A 16267-nucleotide genomic window follows, 5' to 3' on the forward strand; every position below is an offset into this window, starting at 1 on the left:
AATCTCTGACCCTCCAACTGGCTACCCACCACATAACCATCTCCCAACATCCCAACACACCACCACCCCCCAACTAAGTCCCTGACCCACCTTACCCAATCACCCACTTCCACACTGACCTTTTTCGAAGTTGTCAAAGCTAACAAACAACAAAGGGTTTATCACTGTATACAATTATATACAGGGTGCTACAATCGATCTTCTCATTCTCAACTTTCAGATCAATCTGGCTGCAAAAGCTTCTCTCTATCTGTAGTCAGTCTGACTGCAGTTCTTCGGCCTTAGGGGTTGAACCTCTTTTGTAGATACCAGTAGGTCTGTTCGCTCACTATCATCACAGTGTTCACTATCATTGTATTCCCCTTCACTGTTTACAAAGAACAAAGAAAAGTACAACACAGGAACAGGCCCTTCAGCCTACCAAACCTGTGCCGAACATGATGCTGTAACTAAATTTAAAAAAATCTTCTTCCCTTACTCGGTCCGCAGCCCTCTATTCCCTCCCTATTCATGAACCCATCCAGATGCCTCTTAAATGTTGCTATGTGCCTGCTTCCATCACCTCCTCTGGCAGCGTGTTCCAGGCACCCAGCACTTTCTGCATGAAAAACTTCCCCCACACATCTCCCTTAAACTTTCCTCCTCTCACCTTGAACCTGTGCCCCTTTGTAATTGAAAATTCCACCCCAGGAAAAAGCCTCTGATATCCACCCTGTCTGTGCCTCTCATAATTTTGTCGACCTCTATCAGGCCTCCCCTCAGCCTCCGTCTTTACAGTGAAAATAATGCTAGTTTATTCAACCTCTCCTCATAGCCAACACCCTTGAGACCAGGCAACATCCTGGTGAACCTTCTTTGCACCCTCTCCAAAGCTTCCACGTCCTTCTGGCAGTGTGGTGACCAGAACTGCATGCAATACTTCAAATGTGGCCTAAACAGGTTTTTATATAACTGCAACATGATTTCCCAACTCCTGTACTCAGTGCCCTGGCTGATGAAGGCCAAATGCCTTCTTAATCACCTTGGCCACCTGTGTTGCCACTTTTAGGGAACTGTAGACCTGCACACTCAGATCCCTCTGTATGTTAATGTTCCTAAGGATTCTGCCATTTACAGTATAATTCACACCTAAATTTGATCCTCCAAAATGCATCACCTCGCATTTGTTTGAATTAAACTCCATCTGCCATTTCTGTGCCCAAGTCTCCAATCTGACTATATCCTGTTAAATCCTCTGACAATCCCCAGCACTAACATCAATTCCACCAATCTTCGTGTCATGCGCAAACTTACTAATCAGACCACCCACATTTCCTCCAGATCACTTACATATACTACAAATAACAGAGGTCCCAGCACTGATCCCTGCTAACTACAGGTTTCCATTCTGTATCCACCTAGCCAGCCCACCCCGAATCCCATGTGATTTTAGCTTTTTGTACCAGTCTCCTATGTACGACATTTTCTAAAGTCCATATAAACTACACCCACAGCCCTTCCTTCATCATAGAAACATAGAAACTCAAAGCAGGAAGAGGCCATTCAGACCTTTGAGCCTGCTCCACCATTCATTTTGATCATGGATGATCATAAAATTCAATATCCTGATCCCCACTTCCCCCCCATATTCCTTGATCCCTTTAGCCCCATGTAAGAACAATTTTCTGGGGTGTCCCTCAGCTGAACTCAACCAATACAGAGACCACAAAAGACAGCATGTATTTAAAGCCCGAAAAGAAGTTTATTGCGAATGCATGCATCAGGAGAACAGATAGTCAACAACACTGGCTGCCCTTTCTGACCTAACAGTACAAGTGTGAGATTGATATACTCTTCTGAACACGTGAATTCCCCGCCCAGCTTGTCACCCAAACTGGAGGGTCCAATTACAATATTATACATTATTACCTTAGCCAATAACACTCTACCTGTCAGCAGGATTAAGAGCTTATTAGCCTTTGGCACCTGAAAGTTCTTACTTCATTACTAGGAAACCTAACAACGTAAATCTGATAGATTCTAGGATATTGCTATCACCTGCAAATTTTAATTGGTAAGGGGAGTCATTCCCGTGCCGATGTCCATTCTCATTATCAACATGAGAAACCGTGTCAACCTCAAAGAACAAAGAAAGAATAAAGAAAATTACAGCACAGGAACAGGCCCTTCGGCCCTCCAAGCCTGCACCGACCATGCTGCCTGACTTAACTAAAACCCCCTACCCTTCCGGGGACCATATCCCTCCATTCCCATTCTATTCATGCATTTGTCAAGACACCCCTTAAAACTCACTATCGTATCTGCTTCCACTACCTCCCCCGGCAGCGAGTTCCGGGCAACCACCACCCTCTGTGTAAAAGACTTGCCTCGTACATCTCCTTTAAACCTTGCCCCTCGCACCTTAAACCTGTGCCCCCTACTAATTGACTCTTGTCTCTGGGAAAAAGCTTCTGAGTATCCACTCTGTCCATGCCTCTCATAATCTTGTAGACTTCTATCAGGTCTCCCCTCAATCTCCGTCGTTCCAGTGAGAACAAACCAAGTTTCTCCAACTTCTCCTCATAGCTAATGCCCTCCTTACCAGGCAACATCCTGGTAAATCTTTTCTGTACCCTCTCCAAAGCCTCCACATCCTTCTGGTAGTGTGGGGATCAGAAGTGAACACTACATTCCAAATGCGGTCGAACGAAGGTTCTATAAAGCTGCAAAATGACTTGCCAATTTTTAAACTCAATGCCCCGGCCAATGAAGGCAAGCATACCGCATGCCTTCTTGACTACCTTGCTACCTGCATTGCCACTTCCAGTGACCTGTATACCTGTACACCCAGATCCCTTTGCCCATCAATATCCTTAAGGATTTTGCCATTTACTGTATACCTCGTTAACCATGAGCTAACACACTCCTGTACATTCCAAAATCCTAATTAATATGCAGCTGCCTGACTCAAGCTGATAAGGAGAACTGCTCAATCTGTACTCCATTGTCGCAAAATAATTTGGTGTGTCTATTACTGTCTAATTCCCATCATGCTGTTCACCTTGTAATAGAATATAGAACATAGAACAGTACAGCACAGAACAGGCCCTTCGGCCCACGGTGTTGTGCCGAGCTTTATCTGAAACCAAGATCAAGCTATCCCACTCCCTATCATCCTGGTGTGCTCCATGTGCCTATCCAATAACCGCTTAAATGTTCCTAAAGTGTCTGACTCCACTATCACTGCAGGCAGTCCATTCCACACCCCAACCACTCTCTGCGTAAAGAACCTACCTCTGATATCCTTCCTGTATCTCCCACCACGAACCCTATAGTTATGCCCCCTTGTAATAACTCCATCCACCCGAGGAAAGAGTCTTTGAACGTTCACTCTATCTATCCCCTTCATCATTTTATAGAACATAGAACATAGAACATAGAAAGCCACAGCACAAACAGGCCCTTCGGCCCACAAGTTGCGCCGATCACATCCCCACCTCTAGGCCTATCTATAGCCCTCAATCCCATTAAATCCCATGTACTCATCCAGAAGTCTCTTAAAAGACCCCAACGAGTTTGCCTCCACCACCACCGACGTCAGCCGATTCCACTCACCCACCACCCTCTGAGTGAAAAACTTACCCCTGACATCTCCTCTGTACCTACCCCCCAGCACCTTAAACCTGTGTCCTCTCGTAGCAACCATTTCAGCCCTTGGAAATAGCCTCTGAGAGTCTACCCTATCCAGACCTCTCAACATCTTGTAAACCTCTATCAGGTCACCTCTCATCCTTCGTCTCTCCAGGGAGAAGAGACCAAGCTCCCTCAACCTATCCTCATAAGGCATGCCCCCCAATCCAGGCAACATCCTTGTAAATCTCCTCTGCACCCTTTCAATGGCTTCAACATCTTTCCTGTAATGAGGTGACCAGAACTGCGCGCAGTACTCCAAGTGGGGTCTAACCAGGGTCCTATAAAGCTGCAGCATTATCTCCCGACTCCTAAACTCAATCCCTCGATTAATGAAGGCCAGTACGCCGTACGCCTTCTTGACCGCATCCTCCACCTGCGAGGCCGATTTAAGAGTCCTATGGACCCGGACCCCAAGGTCCTTCTGATCCTCTACACTGCTAAGAATGGTACCCTTCATATTATACTGCTGCTTCATCCCATTGGATCTGCCAAAATTATAAACCTCTATTAAGTCTCCCCTCAGCCTCCTCCGCTCCAGAGAGAACAGCCCTAGCTCCCTCAACCTTTCCTCATAAGACCTACCCTCCAAACCAGGCAGCATCCTGGTAAATCTCATCTGCACTCTTTCCAGCGCTTCCACATCCTTCTTATAGTGAGGTGACCAGAACTGCACACAATATTCCAAATGTGGTCTCACCAAGGTCCTGTACAGTTGCAGCATAACCCCACGGCTCTTGAACTCCAACCCCCTGTTAATAAAAGCTAAGTAAGAAGTTTAACAACACCAGGTTAAAGTCCAACAGGTTTATTTGGTAGCAAAAGCCACACAAGCTTTCGAAGCTCTAAGCCCCTTCTTCAGGTGAGTGGGAATTCTGTTCACAAACAGAGTTTATAAAGACACAGACTCAATTTACATGAATAATGGTTGGAATGCGAATACTGACAACTAATCAAGTCTTTAAGAAACAAAACAATGTGAGTGGAGAGAGCATCAAGATAGGCCAAAAAGATGTGTATTGTCTCCAGACAAGACAGCCAGTGAGACTCTGCAGGTCCACGCAACTGTGGGCGTTACAAATAGTGTGACATGAACCCAATATCCCGGTTGAGGCCGTCCGCGTGTGTGCGGAACTTGGCTATCAGTTTCTGCTCAGCGACTCTGCGCTGTCGTGTGTCGCGAAGGCCGCCTTGGAGAACGCTTACCCGAATATCAGAGGCCGAATGCCCGTGACCGCTGAAGTGCTCCCCAACAGGAAGAGAACAGTCTTGCCTGGTGATTGTCGAGCGGTGTTCATTCATCCGTTGTCGCAGCGTCTGCATAGTTTCCCCAATGTACCATGCCTCAATAAAAGCTAACACACTATAGGCCTTCTTCACAGCTCTATCCACTTGAGTGGCAACCTTTAGAGATCTGTGGATATGAACCCCAAGATCTCTCTGTTCCTCCACAGTCTTCAGAATCCTACCTTTGACCCTGTAATCCACATTTAAATTAGTCCTACCAAAATGAATCACCTCACATTTATCAGGGTTAAACTCCATCTGCCATTTTTCAGCCCAGCTTTGCATCCTATCTATGTCTCTTTGCAGCCTACAACAGCCCTCCACCTCATCCACTACTCCACCAATCTTGGTGTCATCAGCAAATTTACTGATCCACCCTTCAGCTCCCTCCTCTAAGTCATTAATAAAAATCACAAAGAGCAGAGGACCAAGCACTGATCCCTGTGGCACTCCGCTAGCAACCTGCCTCCAATCCGAAAATTTTCCATCGACCACCACCCTCTGTCTTCGATCAGACAGCCAGTTACCTATCCAATCGGCCAACTTTCCCTCTATCCCACACCTCCTCACTTTCATCATAAGCCGACCATGGGGGACCTTATCAAATGCCTTACTAAAATCCATGTATATGACATCAACTGCCCTACCTTCATCAACACACTTAGTTACCTCCTCAAAAAATTCTATCAAATTTGTGAGGCACGACTTGCCCTTCACAAATCCGTGCTGACTATCCCGGATTAATCCGCATCTTTCTAAATGGTCGTTAATCCCATCCCTAAGGACCTTTTCCATCAATTTACCAACCACCAAAGTAAGACTAACCGATCTATAATTACCAGGGTCATTTCTATTCCCTTTCTTAAACAGAGGAACAAAATTCGCCATTCTCCAGTCCTCTGGCACCATCCCCGTGGACAGCGAGGACCCAAAGATCAAAGCCAAAGGCTCTGCAATCTCATCCCTTGCCTCCCAAAGAATCCTAGGATATATTTCATCAGGCCCAGGGGACTTATCGACCTTCAGTTTATTCAAAACTGCCAGGACATCCTCCCTCCGAACATCTATTTCCTCCAGCCTATTAGCCTGTAACACCTTCTCTTCCTCAAAAACATGGCCCCTCTCCTTGGTGAACACTGAAGAAAAGTATTCATTCATCACCTCGCCTATCTCTACTGACTCCATACACAAGTTCCCACTCCTGTCCTTGACCGGCCCTAACCTCACCCTGGTCATTCTTTTATTCCTCACATAAGAGTAAAAAGCCTTGGGGTTTTCCTTGATCCGACCCGCCAAGGACTTCTCGTGTCCCCTCCTAGCTCTCCTAAGCCCCTTTTTCAGCTCATTCCTTGCTAACTTGTAACCCTCAATCGAGCCATCTGAACCTTGTTTCCTCATCCCTACATAAGCTTCCCTCTTCCTTTTCACAAGATATTCCACCTCTTTCGTGAACCATGGTTCCCTCACTCGGCCATTTCCTCCCTGCCTGACAGGGACATACCTATCAAGGACACCCAGTATTTGTTCCTTGAAAAAGTTCCACTTTTCATTAGTTCTTTTCCCTGACAGTTTCTGTTCCCAACTTATGCCCCCTAATTCTTCCCTAATCGCATCATAATTACCTCTCCCCCAATTGTAAACCTTGCCCTGCCGTACGGCCCTATCCCTCTCCATTGCAATAACAAAAGACACCGAATTGTGGTCACTATCTCCAAAGTGCTCTCCCACAACCAAATCTAACACTTGGCCCGGTTCATTTCCCAGTACCAAATCCAATGTGGCCTCACCTCTTGTCGGCCTATCCACATATTGTGTCAGGAAACCCTCCTGCACACACTGCACAAAAACTGCCCCATCTGAACTATTTGACCTACAACGGTTCCAATCAATATTTGGAAAGTTAAAGTCCCCCATGACAACTACCCTGTGACCCCCACACATATCCATAATCCGCTTAGCAATTTCTTCCTCCACATCTCTATTACTATTTGGGGGCCTATAGTAAACTCCTAACAACGTGACCGCTCCTTTCCTATTTCTAACCTCAGCCCATATTACCTCAGTGTGCAGATCCCCCTCGAAGTGCCTTTCCGCAGCCGTTAAACTATCCTTGAATAACAATGCCACTCCTCCACCTCTTTTACCAGCTTCCCTACACTTACTGAAACATCTATACCCCGGAACGTCCAACAACCATTCCTGTCCTTGTTCTACCCACGTCTCCGTAATGGCCACAACATCGTAGTCCCAAGTACCAATCCACGCCCCAAGTTCATCTACCTTGTTCCGGATGCTCCTTGCATTGAAGTAGACACACTTCAACCCACCTTCCTGTCTACCGGTACCCACCCTTGACCCTGATACCTTCCCCAATACCTCACCACCCTCACTGATCTTTACCTTAACTTAGTCTACTTATTATAGTAAATTTAAAATGAGTGGCTTTTATACTATAAGTTTTATATTACCCTCCATCACCCCAAGAGCTATATTTAATTTCTTTTTGAAATCAGACAATGTTTTGGCCTCAAGTACATTCTGTGGCACTGAATTCCATACATCTACCATCCTCTGGGTGAAGAACTTTCTCCTCACATCAGTTCTAAAAGGTTTACCCCTTATCCTCAAACTATGACCCCTAGTTCTGGACTCCCCCACCACTGGGAACATTTTTTTAAAATCTACCTTGTCTAACCCTGTTAGAATTGTATAAGTTTCTATGAGACCCCCTCTCACTCTTCTAAATTCCAGTGAATATAATCTCAACCGACTTAGTCTCTCCTCATATGACAGACCTGCCATTCCAGGAATCAGCCTGATAAACCTTTGCTGTACTCCTTCTATAGTAAAGACATCCTTCCTCAGATAAGGACACCAAAACTGTACACAATACTCCAGATATGGCCTCACCAATGCCTTACACAATTGCAGCAAAACATCCCTATCCCTATATTCAAAGCCTCTCGCTATGAAGGCCAACATACCATTTGCCTCCATTACTGCCTGCTGTCACTTTCAGTGACTGATGCACAAGGACTCCTAGGTCTCGTTGAGTATCTTATCTTATCTGATTATCTTTGTCACCTCTTCAAAAGTTGTTGAGACATGACCTTCCCCATACAAAACCATGCTGCCTGTCACTAACTAATCCATTTTCGTCCAAATGTGCATATATCCTGTCCCTTAGTATCTTCTCCGAAAGCTTCCCCACTACAGATGTCAGGCTCACCGGCCGATAATTCCCTGGATTATCCCTGCTTCCTTTCTTAAACAAGAGAACAATATTGGCTATTCTCCAATCCTCTGGAACCTTGCCTGTGGTCAAAGAGGATGTGAAAATATCTGTTAAGGCCTCAGCTATTTCTTCCCTTGTTTCCCACAGTAACCTGGGATAGATCCCATCTGGCCCCGGGGACTTGTCTACCCTAATGCAATTTAGGATACCCAACACTTTCTCCTTCGATATATTGAGATTTTCTGGAGCATTCACACATCTATCCCTGACCTCAACATCTGTCATGCCTTTCTCCTTGGTGAATACTGATACAAAGTACTCATTAAGGATCTCACCCACTTCCTGTGACGACACGTATAACTTCCCTCCATTGTCCTTAAGTGGGCCAGTACTTTTCTTGCTTCTAATATATGCATTAAAAGCCTTGGGATTCTCCTTGACCTTGTTTGCTAAAGACATTTCATAGCTCCTTTTAGCCCTCCTAATTCCACGTTAAGTTCCTTCCCACTTGCCGACAGAAGGAAAAGAGTGGTTGTAGATGGGTCTTTTTCAGAGTGGAGGTCGGTCACCAGTGGAGTGCCCCAGGGATCTGTTCTGGGACCCTTGCTCTTTGTGATTTTTATAAATGACCTGGATGAGGAAGTGGAAGGATGGGATGGCAAGTTTGCTGATGACACAAAGGTTGGTGGGGTTGTGGATAGTTTAGAGGGATGTCAGCAGTTGCAACGAGACATAGATACGATGCAAGACTGGGCGGAGAAGTGGCGGATGGACTTCAACCCAGATAAGTGTGTGGTGGTTCATTTTGGCAGGTCGAATAGGATGAAAGAATATAATATTAAGGATAAGACGCTTGGCAGTGTGGAAGATCAGAAGGATCTTGGGGTCCGGGTTCATAGGACGCTCAAAGCAGCGTCGCAGGTGGAGGCTGTGGTTAAGAAGACGTATGGAATACTGGCCTTCATCAATAGAGGAATTGAGTTTAGAAATCGGGAGATAATGCTGCAGCTATATAGGACCCTGGTCAGACCCCACCTGTGCCCAGTTCTGGTCGCCTCATTACAGAAAGGATGTGGAAGCCATAGAAAGGGTGCAGAGGAGATTTACAAGGATGTTGCCTGGATTAGGTGGCATGCCTTATGAGGATAGGTTGAGAGAGCTAGGTCTTTTCTCCTTGGAGAGGCGAAGGATGAGGGGTGATCTGATAGAGGTGTATAAGATGTTGAGGGGTATTGATAGAGTGGATTCTCAGAGGCTTTTACCCAGGGCTGAAATGGTTGCCACAAGAGGTCACAGGTTTAGGGTGCTGGGGAGTAGATACAGAGGAGGTGTTAGGGGTAAGTTTTTCACTCAGAGGGTGGTGGGTGCGTGGAATCGGCTGCCGGTAGTGGTGGTGGAGGCGGATTCGATAGGGTCTTTTAAGCGACTTTTAGATAAGTTCATGGAAGTTAGTAAGATAGAGGGTTATAGGTAAGCCTAGTAGGTAGGGACATGTTCGGTGCAACTTGTGGGCCGAAGGGCCTGTTTGTGCTGTAGCTTTTCTATGTTCTATGTTCTACTTTCTCGATACTCCTCAAGGGCTTTGTCAGTTATTAGTTGCCTCGACTAATAGGCAACTAAGGACTTGGTGGATGATGAGTCTAGGAAAGGATGTGTAGATAGTTTGAGTCATGTTGAGATCAAAAAGGAGGAGGTATTGGGGTACTTGATTTTACATTAAAGTAGACAAGTCCCCAGGGCCTGATGGGATATACCCCAGAATACTGAGAGAGGCAAGGGAGCAAATTGCTGGGGCCTTGAGAGAAATCTTTGTATCCTCACTGGCTACAGGGGAGGTACACACAGTAAGGAGTCTAACAACACCAGGTTAAAGTCTAACAGGTTTATTTGGTAGCAAGCGCCACTAGCTTTCGGAGCGCTGCTCCTTCGTCAGATGGAGTGGAAATCTGATGGAGTGGAAATGGAGTGAAAATGGAGCAGCGCTCCGAAAGCTAGTGGTGTTTGCTACCAAATAAACCTGTTGGACTTTAACCTGGTGTTGTTAAAACTCTTACTGTGTTCACCCCAGTCCAACGCCGGCATTTCCACATACAAGGGAGGTCCCAGAGGATTGGAGAATAGCCAATGTTGTCCCTTTGTTTAAGAAGGGTAGCAAGAATAATCCAGGTAATTACAGGCCGGTGAGCCTTACATAAGTGGTAGGGAAATTATTGGAGAGGATTCTTCGAGACAGGATTCATTCCCACTTGGAAATAAGTGGACAGATTAGTGAGAGGCAAGATGGTTTTGTGAAGGGGAGGTCGTGTCTCACGAACATGATCGAGATTTTCGAGGAAGTGACGAAGATGATTGATGAGGATAGGGCAGTGGATATTGTCTGCACGTACTTCAATAAGGCCTTTGACAAGTCCCTTATGGCAGACTGGTGCAGAAGGTGAAGTCACATGGGATCAGATGTGAGTTGGCAAGGCGGATACAAAACTGGCTCAGTCAAAGAAGAGAGGGTAGCAGTGGAAGGGTGTGTTTCTGAATGGAGGGCTGTGACAAGTGGTGTTCCTCAGGGATCAGTGCTGGGACCATTGCTGTTTGTAATATATATAAATGATTTGGAGGAAAATGTAACTGGATTGATTAGTAAGTTTGCGGACGACACAAAGGTTGATGGATTTGTGGATAGCGATGAGGAACATCAGAGGATACAGCAGGATATAGATCAGTTGGAGACTTGGGTGGAGAGATGGCAGATGGAGTTTAATCCGGACAAATGTGAGGTAATGCATTTTGGAAGGTCAAATACAGATAGGAAATATACAGTAAATGGCAGAACCCTTAGGAGTATTGATAGGCAAAGGGATCTGGGTGTACAGGTACACAGGTCACTGAAAGTGGCACTTGGAATATAGTGTTCAATTCTGGTCGCCACACTATCAGAAGGATGTGGAGGCTTTGGAGAGGGTACAGGAAAGATTTACCAGGATGTTGCCTGGTATGGAGGGGATTAACTATGAGAAGGAGTTGGAGAAACTTGGTTTGTTCTCACTGGAGCGACGGAGGTTGTGGGGAGACCTGATAGAAGTCTACAAGATTATGAGAGGCATGGACAGAGTGGATAGTCAAAAGCTTTTTCCCAGGATGAAAGAGTCAATTACTAGGGGGCACAGGTTTAAGGTGCGAGGGGCAAGGTTTAAAGGAGATGTACGAGGCAGATTTTTTACACAGAGTAGTGGGTGCCAGGAACTCGTTGCCGGGGGAGGGAGTGGAAGCGGATACGGTAGTGACTTTTAAGGGGCATCTTGACAAGCACATGAATAGAATGGGAATAGAGGGATATGTTCCCCGGAAGGGTAGGAGTTTTAGTTAAGTCGGGCAGTATGGTCGGTGCAGGCTTGGAGGACCGAAGGGCCTGTTCCTGTGCTGTAATTTTCTTTGTTCTTTCTTTGTTCTTTAGACCTATCGTATCCTTCCTTTTTCCTTTTGACTAAGAATACAATTTCCCTTGTCATCTATGCTTCCTGAAACCTGACATTTCTATCCTTCATTTTTACAGGGACATGCATGTCCTGCACTTCAATCAACTGGCCTTTAAAAGCCTTCCACATGCCAGATGTGGATTTGCCCTCAAATAGCCACTCCCAATCCACATTCCTCAGTTCCTCTCTAGTTTGGATGCATTTGGCCCTCGCTCAATTAAGCCCCTCACCCAAGGGTCACTCTTGTCCTTATCCATGACTACCTGAAATCTTATGAATTATGGTCACTCAGCCCAAAATGCTCCCCCACTGAATCATCGATCACCTGGCCCGAGTCTAGTATGGCTCCCTCCCTGGTTGGATTGTCAACATGCTGTACCAAAAAGCCCTCATGGACACATCTAACAAATTGCTCTCTATCCGAGCCCTTGGCTCTAAGGGAGTCCCACTCAACATGGGGGAAGTTAAAATCACCGACCACAACTACCCGCTTTTTTTTGCACCTTTCCATTATCTGACTACACACCTGCCCCTCTATCCCCTGCGGGCTGTCGGGAGGTCTATAGTACACTCCCAAAATTGTGATTTCACCCTTCTTATTCCAACTCCACCATCCTTTTTGTTCCCCCTCCTGTCCCGTCTAAAGCAATGACATCTTGGAATGTTAGGCTGCCAGCACTGTGCCTCCCATAATTACAATAACATCATAATTCCATGCAGCAATCCAGGCTCTCAGTTCATCTGTCTTACCTGTCATACTTCTTGCATTGAAGCAAATGCACTCCAGACCTCCAGTCCCACCAAGTCCAGTGCCTTCCCTCTGCCTGCTCTTACTTTGCACTATGTTTATCTCAGTCTCACTTTTCTTCCCCAGTCTCTGTACTTCTGGCCTGCTGTTCCCATTCCCACCCCCCCTACCATACTTGTTTAAACCCTTCCCTACATAGAGGATTGGTTAACTGACAGAAAGCAAAGAGTGGGGGTAAATGGGTGTTTTTCTGGTTGGCGATCAGTGACTAGTGGTGTGCCTCAGGGATCAGTGTTGGGACCGCAATTGTTTACAATTTACATAGATGATTTGGAGTTGGGGACCAAGTGTAGTGTGTCAAAATTCGCAGATGACACTAAGATGAGTGGCAGAGCAAAGTCTGCAAAGGGATATAGATATTCAAAGTGAGTGGGCAGATGGAGTACAATGTTGGTAAATGTGAGGTCATCCATTTTGGTAGGAATAACAGCAAAATGGACTATTATTTAAATGGTAAAAAATTGCAGCACGCTGCTGTGCAGAGGGACCTGGGTGTCCATGTGCAGGAATCTCAAGGAGTTGGTTTGCAGGTGCAGCAGGAATTAAGAAGGCAAATGGAATTTTGTCCTTCATTGCTAGAGGGATGGAGTTTAAAAACAGCAAGGTTATGTTGCAGCTGTATAAGGTGCTGGTGAGGCCACACCTGGAATACTGTGTACAGTTTTGGTCTCCTTACTTGAGAAAGGATATACTGGCACTGGCGGGGGTGCAGAGGAGATTCACTAGGTTGATTCCGGAGTTGAGAGGGTTGGCTTATGAAGAGAGACTGAGTAGACTGGGCCTATACTCATTGGAATTCAGAAGAATGAGGGGAGATCTTATAGAAACATATAAGATTATGAAGGGATTGGATAAGATAGAAGCAGGGAAGTTGTTTCCACTGGTGGGTGAAGCTAGAACTAGGGGACATAGCCTCAAAATAAGGGGAAGCAGATTTAGGACTGAATTGAGGAGGAACTTCTTCACACAAAGGGTTGTGAATCTGTGGAATTCCCTACCCAGTGAAGCAGTTGAGGCTACCTCATTGAATGTTTTTAAGGCGAGGATAGATAAATTTTTGAACAGTAAAGGAATTAAGGGTTATGGTGAGTGGGTGGGTAAGTGGAGCTGAGTCCACAAAAAGATCAGCCATGATCTTATTGAATGGCGGAGCAGGCCCGAGGGGCCAGATGGCCTACTCCTGCCCCTAGTTCTTATGTTCTTTTGTTCTTATATTCTTCCGAATAGCACTAGCAAATCTCCTCAGGATAATGGTGCCCCTCTAGTTCAGGTGCAGCCCATCCTTCTTGTATAGGTTCCACCTTCCCCAGAAGACGTCCCAGTGATCCATATATCTAAAGCTCTCCCTCCTACACCAGCTCTTTAGCCAAGTGTTCATTTGTACGATCTCCCTGTTCAAGCCTCACTAGCACGTGGCATCGGGAGTAACCCTGAGATTACCACCCTAGAGGAGGCTTTTTAGGTCCCGACCTAACTCCCTGAATTATCTTCGCAGGATCTCTTTCCTCTTCCCTCTTCCTGCCTATGTCATTTGTGCCAATGTGAACAATGACACCTGTCTGTTTACCATCCTGTCTTAGGATGCCCTGTACCCAATCAGAGACATCCAGGACCCTGGCACCAGGGAGGCAACACACCATCCTAGAGTCTCATTTGCAGACATAGAAAAACCTGTCTGTGCCCCTGACTATCGAGTTTCTTACTACTATCGCTCGCTTGGACTTTGCCCAACCCTGCTCTACAGCAGAGCCAGATGGGGTGCACATCTGGCTGCTACTGGTATTTTCCCCTGAGAGGCTATCCCACCCAACTGTATCCAAAATGGTAAACCTGTCTGAGAGGGGAACAGCCACAGCAGACTCTTGCCTTACCTGCCTGCTTTTCCTGGCAATCACCCATCTACCTGTTTGGTCCTGTGGGGTGACCACCTCCTTGAAGCTAGTGTCTATCACACTGTCTGCCCCCTGTATGCCCCGCAGTGTGTCCAGCTGCTGCTCCAACTGAACCTGTTGGAGTGTGTGAGGAGCTGCAGCTGGTCACACGTCCCGCAGACATAGTCATCAGGGACACTAGAAAGCTCCCTGATCTCCCACATCTGGCAGGAGGAGCATATTGCTGCCCTAACTGCCATCTCTGCCCTTGCACACTTAAGAATAAGAATCTTACTTTGCTTGTCCTCTTTTATCTTGGTTAGAGGAGGAGGGAGGAAGGGAAACACTAATGTTGTGTTTCAGGCTTAACTGCTCCTTGACACCAGTTCCTCCAAATGCTCAGTCATGGTGACTGAGCTGACTTCTCCCAGAATGCTCCTCTGCCGCCTCTGTTTCTATCAGTGTTCACTAACATTGTATTCTCTATTATTGTTTTTGTTACTGGGTTCACTATCATTGTGCCATCAGGCCGGCACAGTGGTTGGCACTGTTGCCTCACAATGCCAGGGTCCCGGGTTCAATTCTGGCCTTGGGTCACTGTCTGTGTGGAGTTTGCACATTCTCCCCGTGTCTGCGTGGGTTTTCTCCGGGTGCTCCGGTTTCCTCCCACAGTCCAAAGATGTGTGGGTTAGGTGGATTGACCCTGCTAAATTGACCCTGGTGTCAGGGACATTTCCACTCCATCTGACGAAGGAGCAACGCTCTGAAAGCTAATGGTATTTGCTACCAAATAAACCTGTTGGACTTTAACCTGGCATTGTTAAAACTCTTACTGTGTTCACCCCAGTCCAACGCCGGCATCTCCACGTCAGGGGGATTAGCAGGGTAAATGCATGGGGTTAAGGGGATAGGGCCTGGGTGGGAATGTGTCAGTGCAGACTCGGTGGGCCGAATGGCCTCCTCCTGCACTGTAAGAATTCTATGATTCATTCCTATTGTAGAATTTCTGTGATATTCTCCTCCTCTGTGATGTCTGGAGATGTTCCTTGACAATGAGGTCTCCTTACTGTTTACTCCACCAGGGGCCGTGCTTTCCCCAGGCTGAGATTTCCTGTCCCTGAATAGAAACTCCTATCCCGGGGATACTGAGTACAGTTTTGTGCTCACTGCATTTCCCAGGCAACTCAACAGAGACTATTCAACGTTGCTCAGTCCCACCCCAACATACTTTACAAATCCCCAGGAACATGTCACTCTTTTTCTGTCTTCTTTATTGTTTGTTTTCAATAATTAGCCTAACTGATTATTATTGCAATTGACCAGAAGTTTATGCTCATCACTTATCCTGCAAAGGAGATGAATCGGTAATCCTCCTCATATTAACAGGAAACTATTAGAAGTTACTAAATAAATTGAAATGTGATTGTAACGATTGCATTCTTTTGCTGTGTATTTCTGAACAGTATAAGAAGTTTTTTGATGATGGCCACTCCAAGTTCGATCTCCATCAACGTTTTCTGGCGGGATCTCTCGCTGGAGTTACTGCCCAAACTATTGTTTACCCAATGGAGGTAAGATCCTTTGTGATTTGTCCAACTTCAAAAACTAAAACGAGGTATTCCTTCGGGTCTTGATTGGAGGATGTTTGTAATCATGCCAGCTGAAGGTCAGAAGCAATCGGGTTCTCAATACTTGTTTACATTATTTTCATATTTTCAATACCATTGTAGTCCAACAGTTTGAGTTTGTGTGAAGCGGGTGGGGTTAGAGGGCTTGATGGATAAACATATGCCACACTGTGTCAAAATGCTGCCACTAACAGCGGGAAGATCTTAGAATCATAGAAACCCTATATGCAGAAGCAGACCAATTGGCCCATCGAGTCCACACTGACTCTCTGAAAGAGCATCTTACCCAGACCCTACCC

At 46.1% G+C, this 16267-nt stretch overlaps 1 protein-coding gene across 1 annotated transcript in view; it reads left to right on the forward strand.

Annotated features, from left to right (window-relative positions):
• Window positions 1–16267, forward strand: part of LOC144511091 (mitochondrial adenyl nucleotide antiporter SLC25A23-like) — a 119171-nt gene that overhangs the window by 31565 nt on the left and 71339 nt on the right. The window contains exon 4 of the mRNA XM_078241069.1: window positions 15804–15911. Within this exon, the coding sequence (XP_078097195.1) occupies window positions 15804–15911 (108 nt within the window). The remainder of the gene's footprint in view (window positions 1–15803; window positions 15912–16267) is intronic.

This window comes from Mustelus asterias, chromosome 24 (genome assembly GCF_964213995.1).
Source record: "Mustelus asterias chromosome 24, sMusAst1.hap1.1, whole genome shotgun sequence".
Classification (NCBI taxonomy): Eukaryota; Metazoa; Chordata; class Chondrichthyes; order Carcharhiniformes; family Triakidae; genus Mustelus; species Mustelus asterias.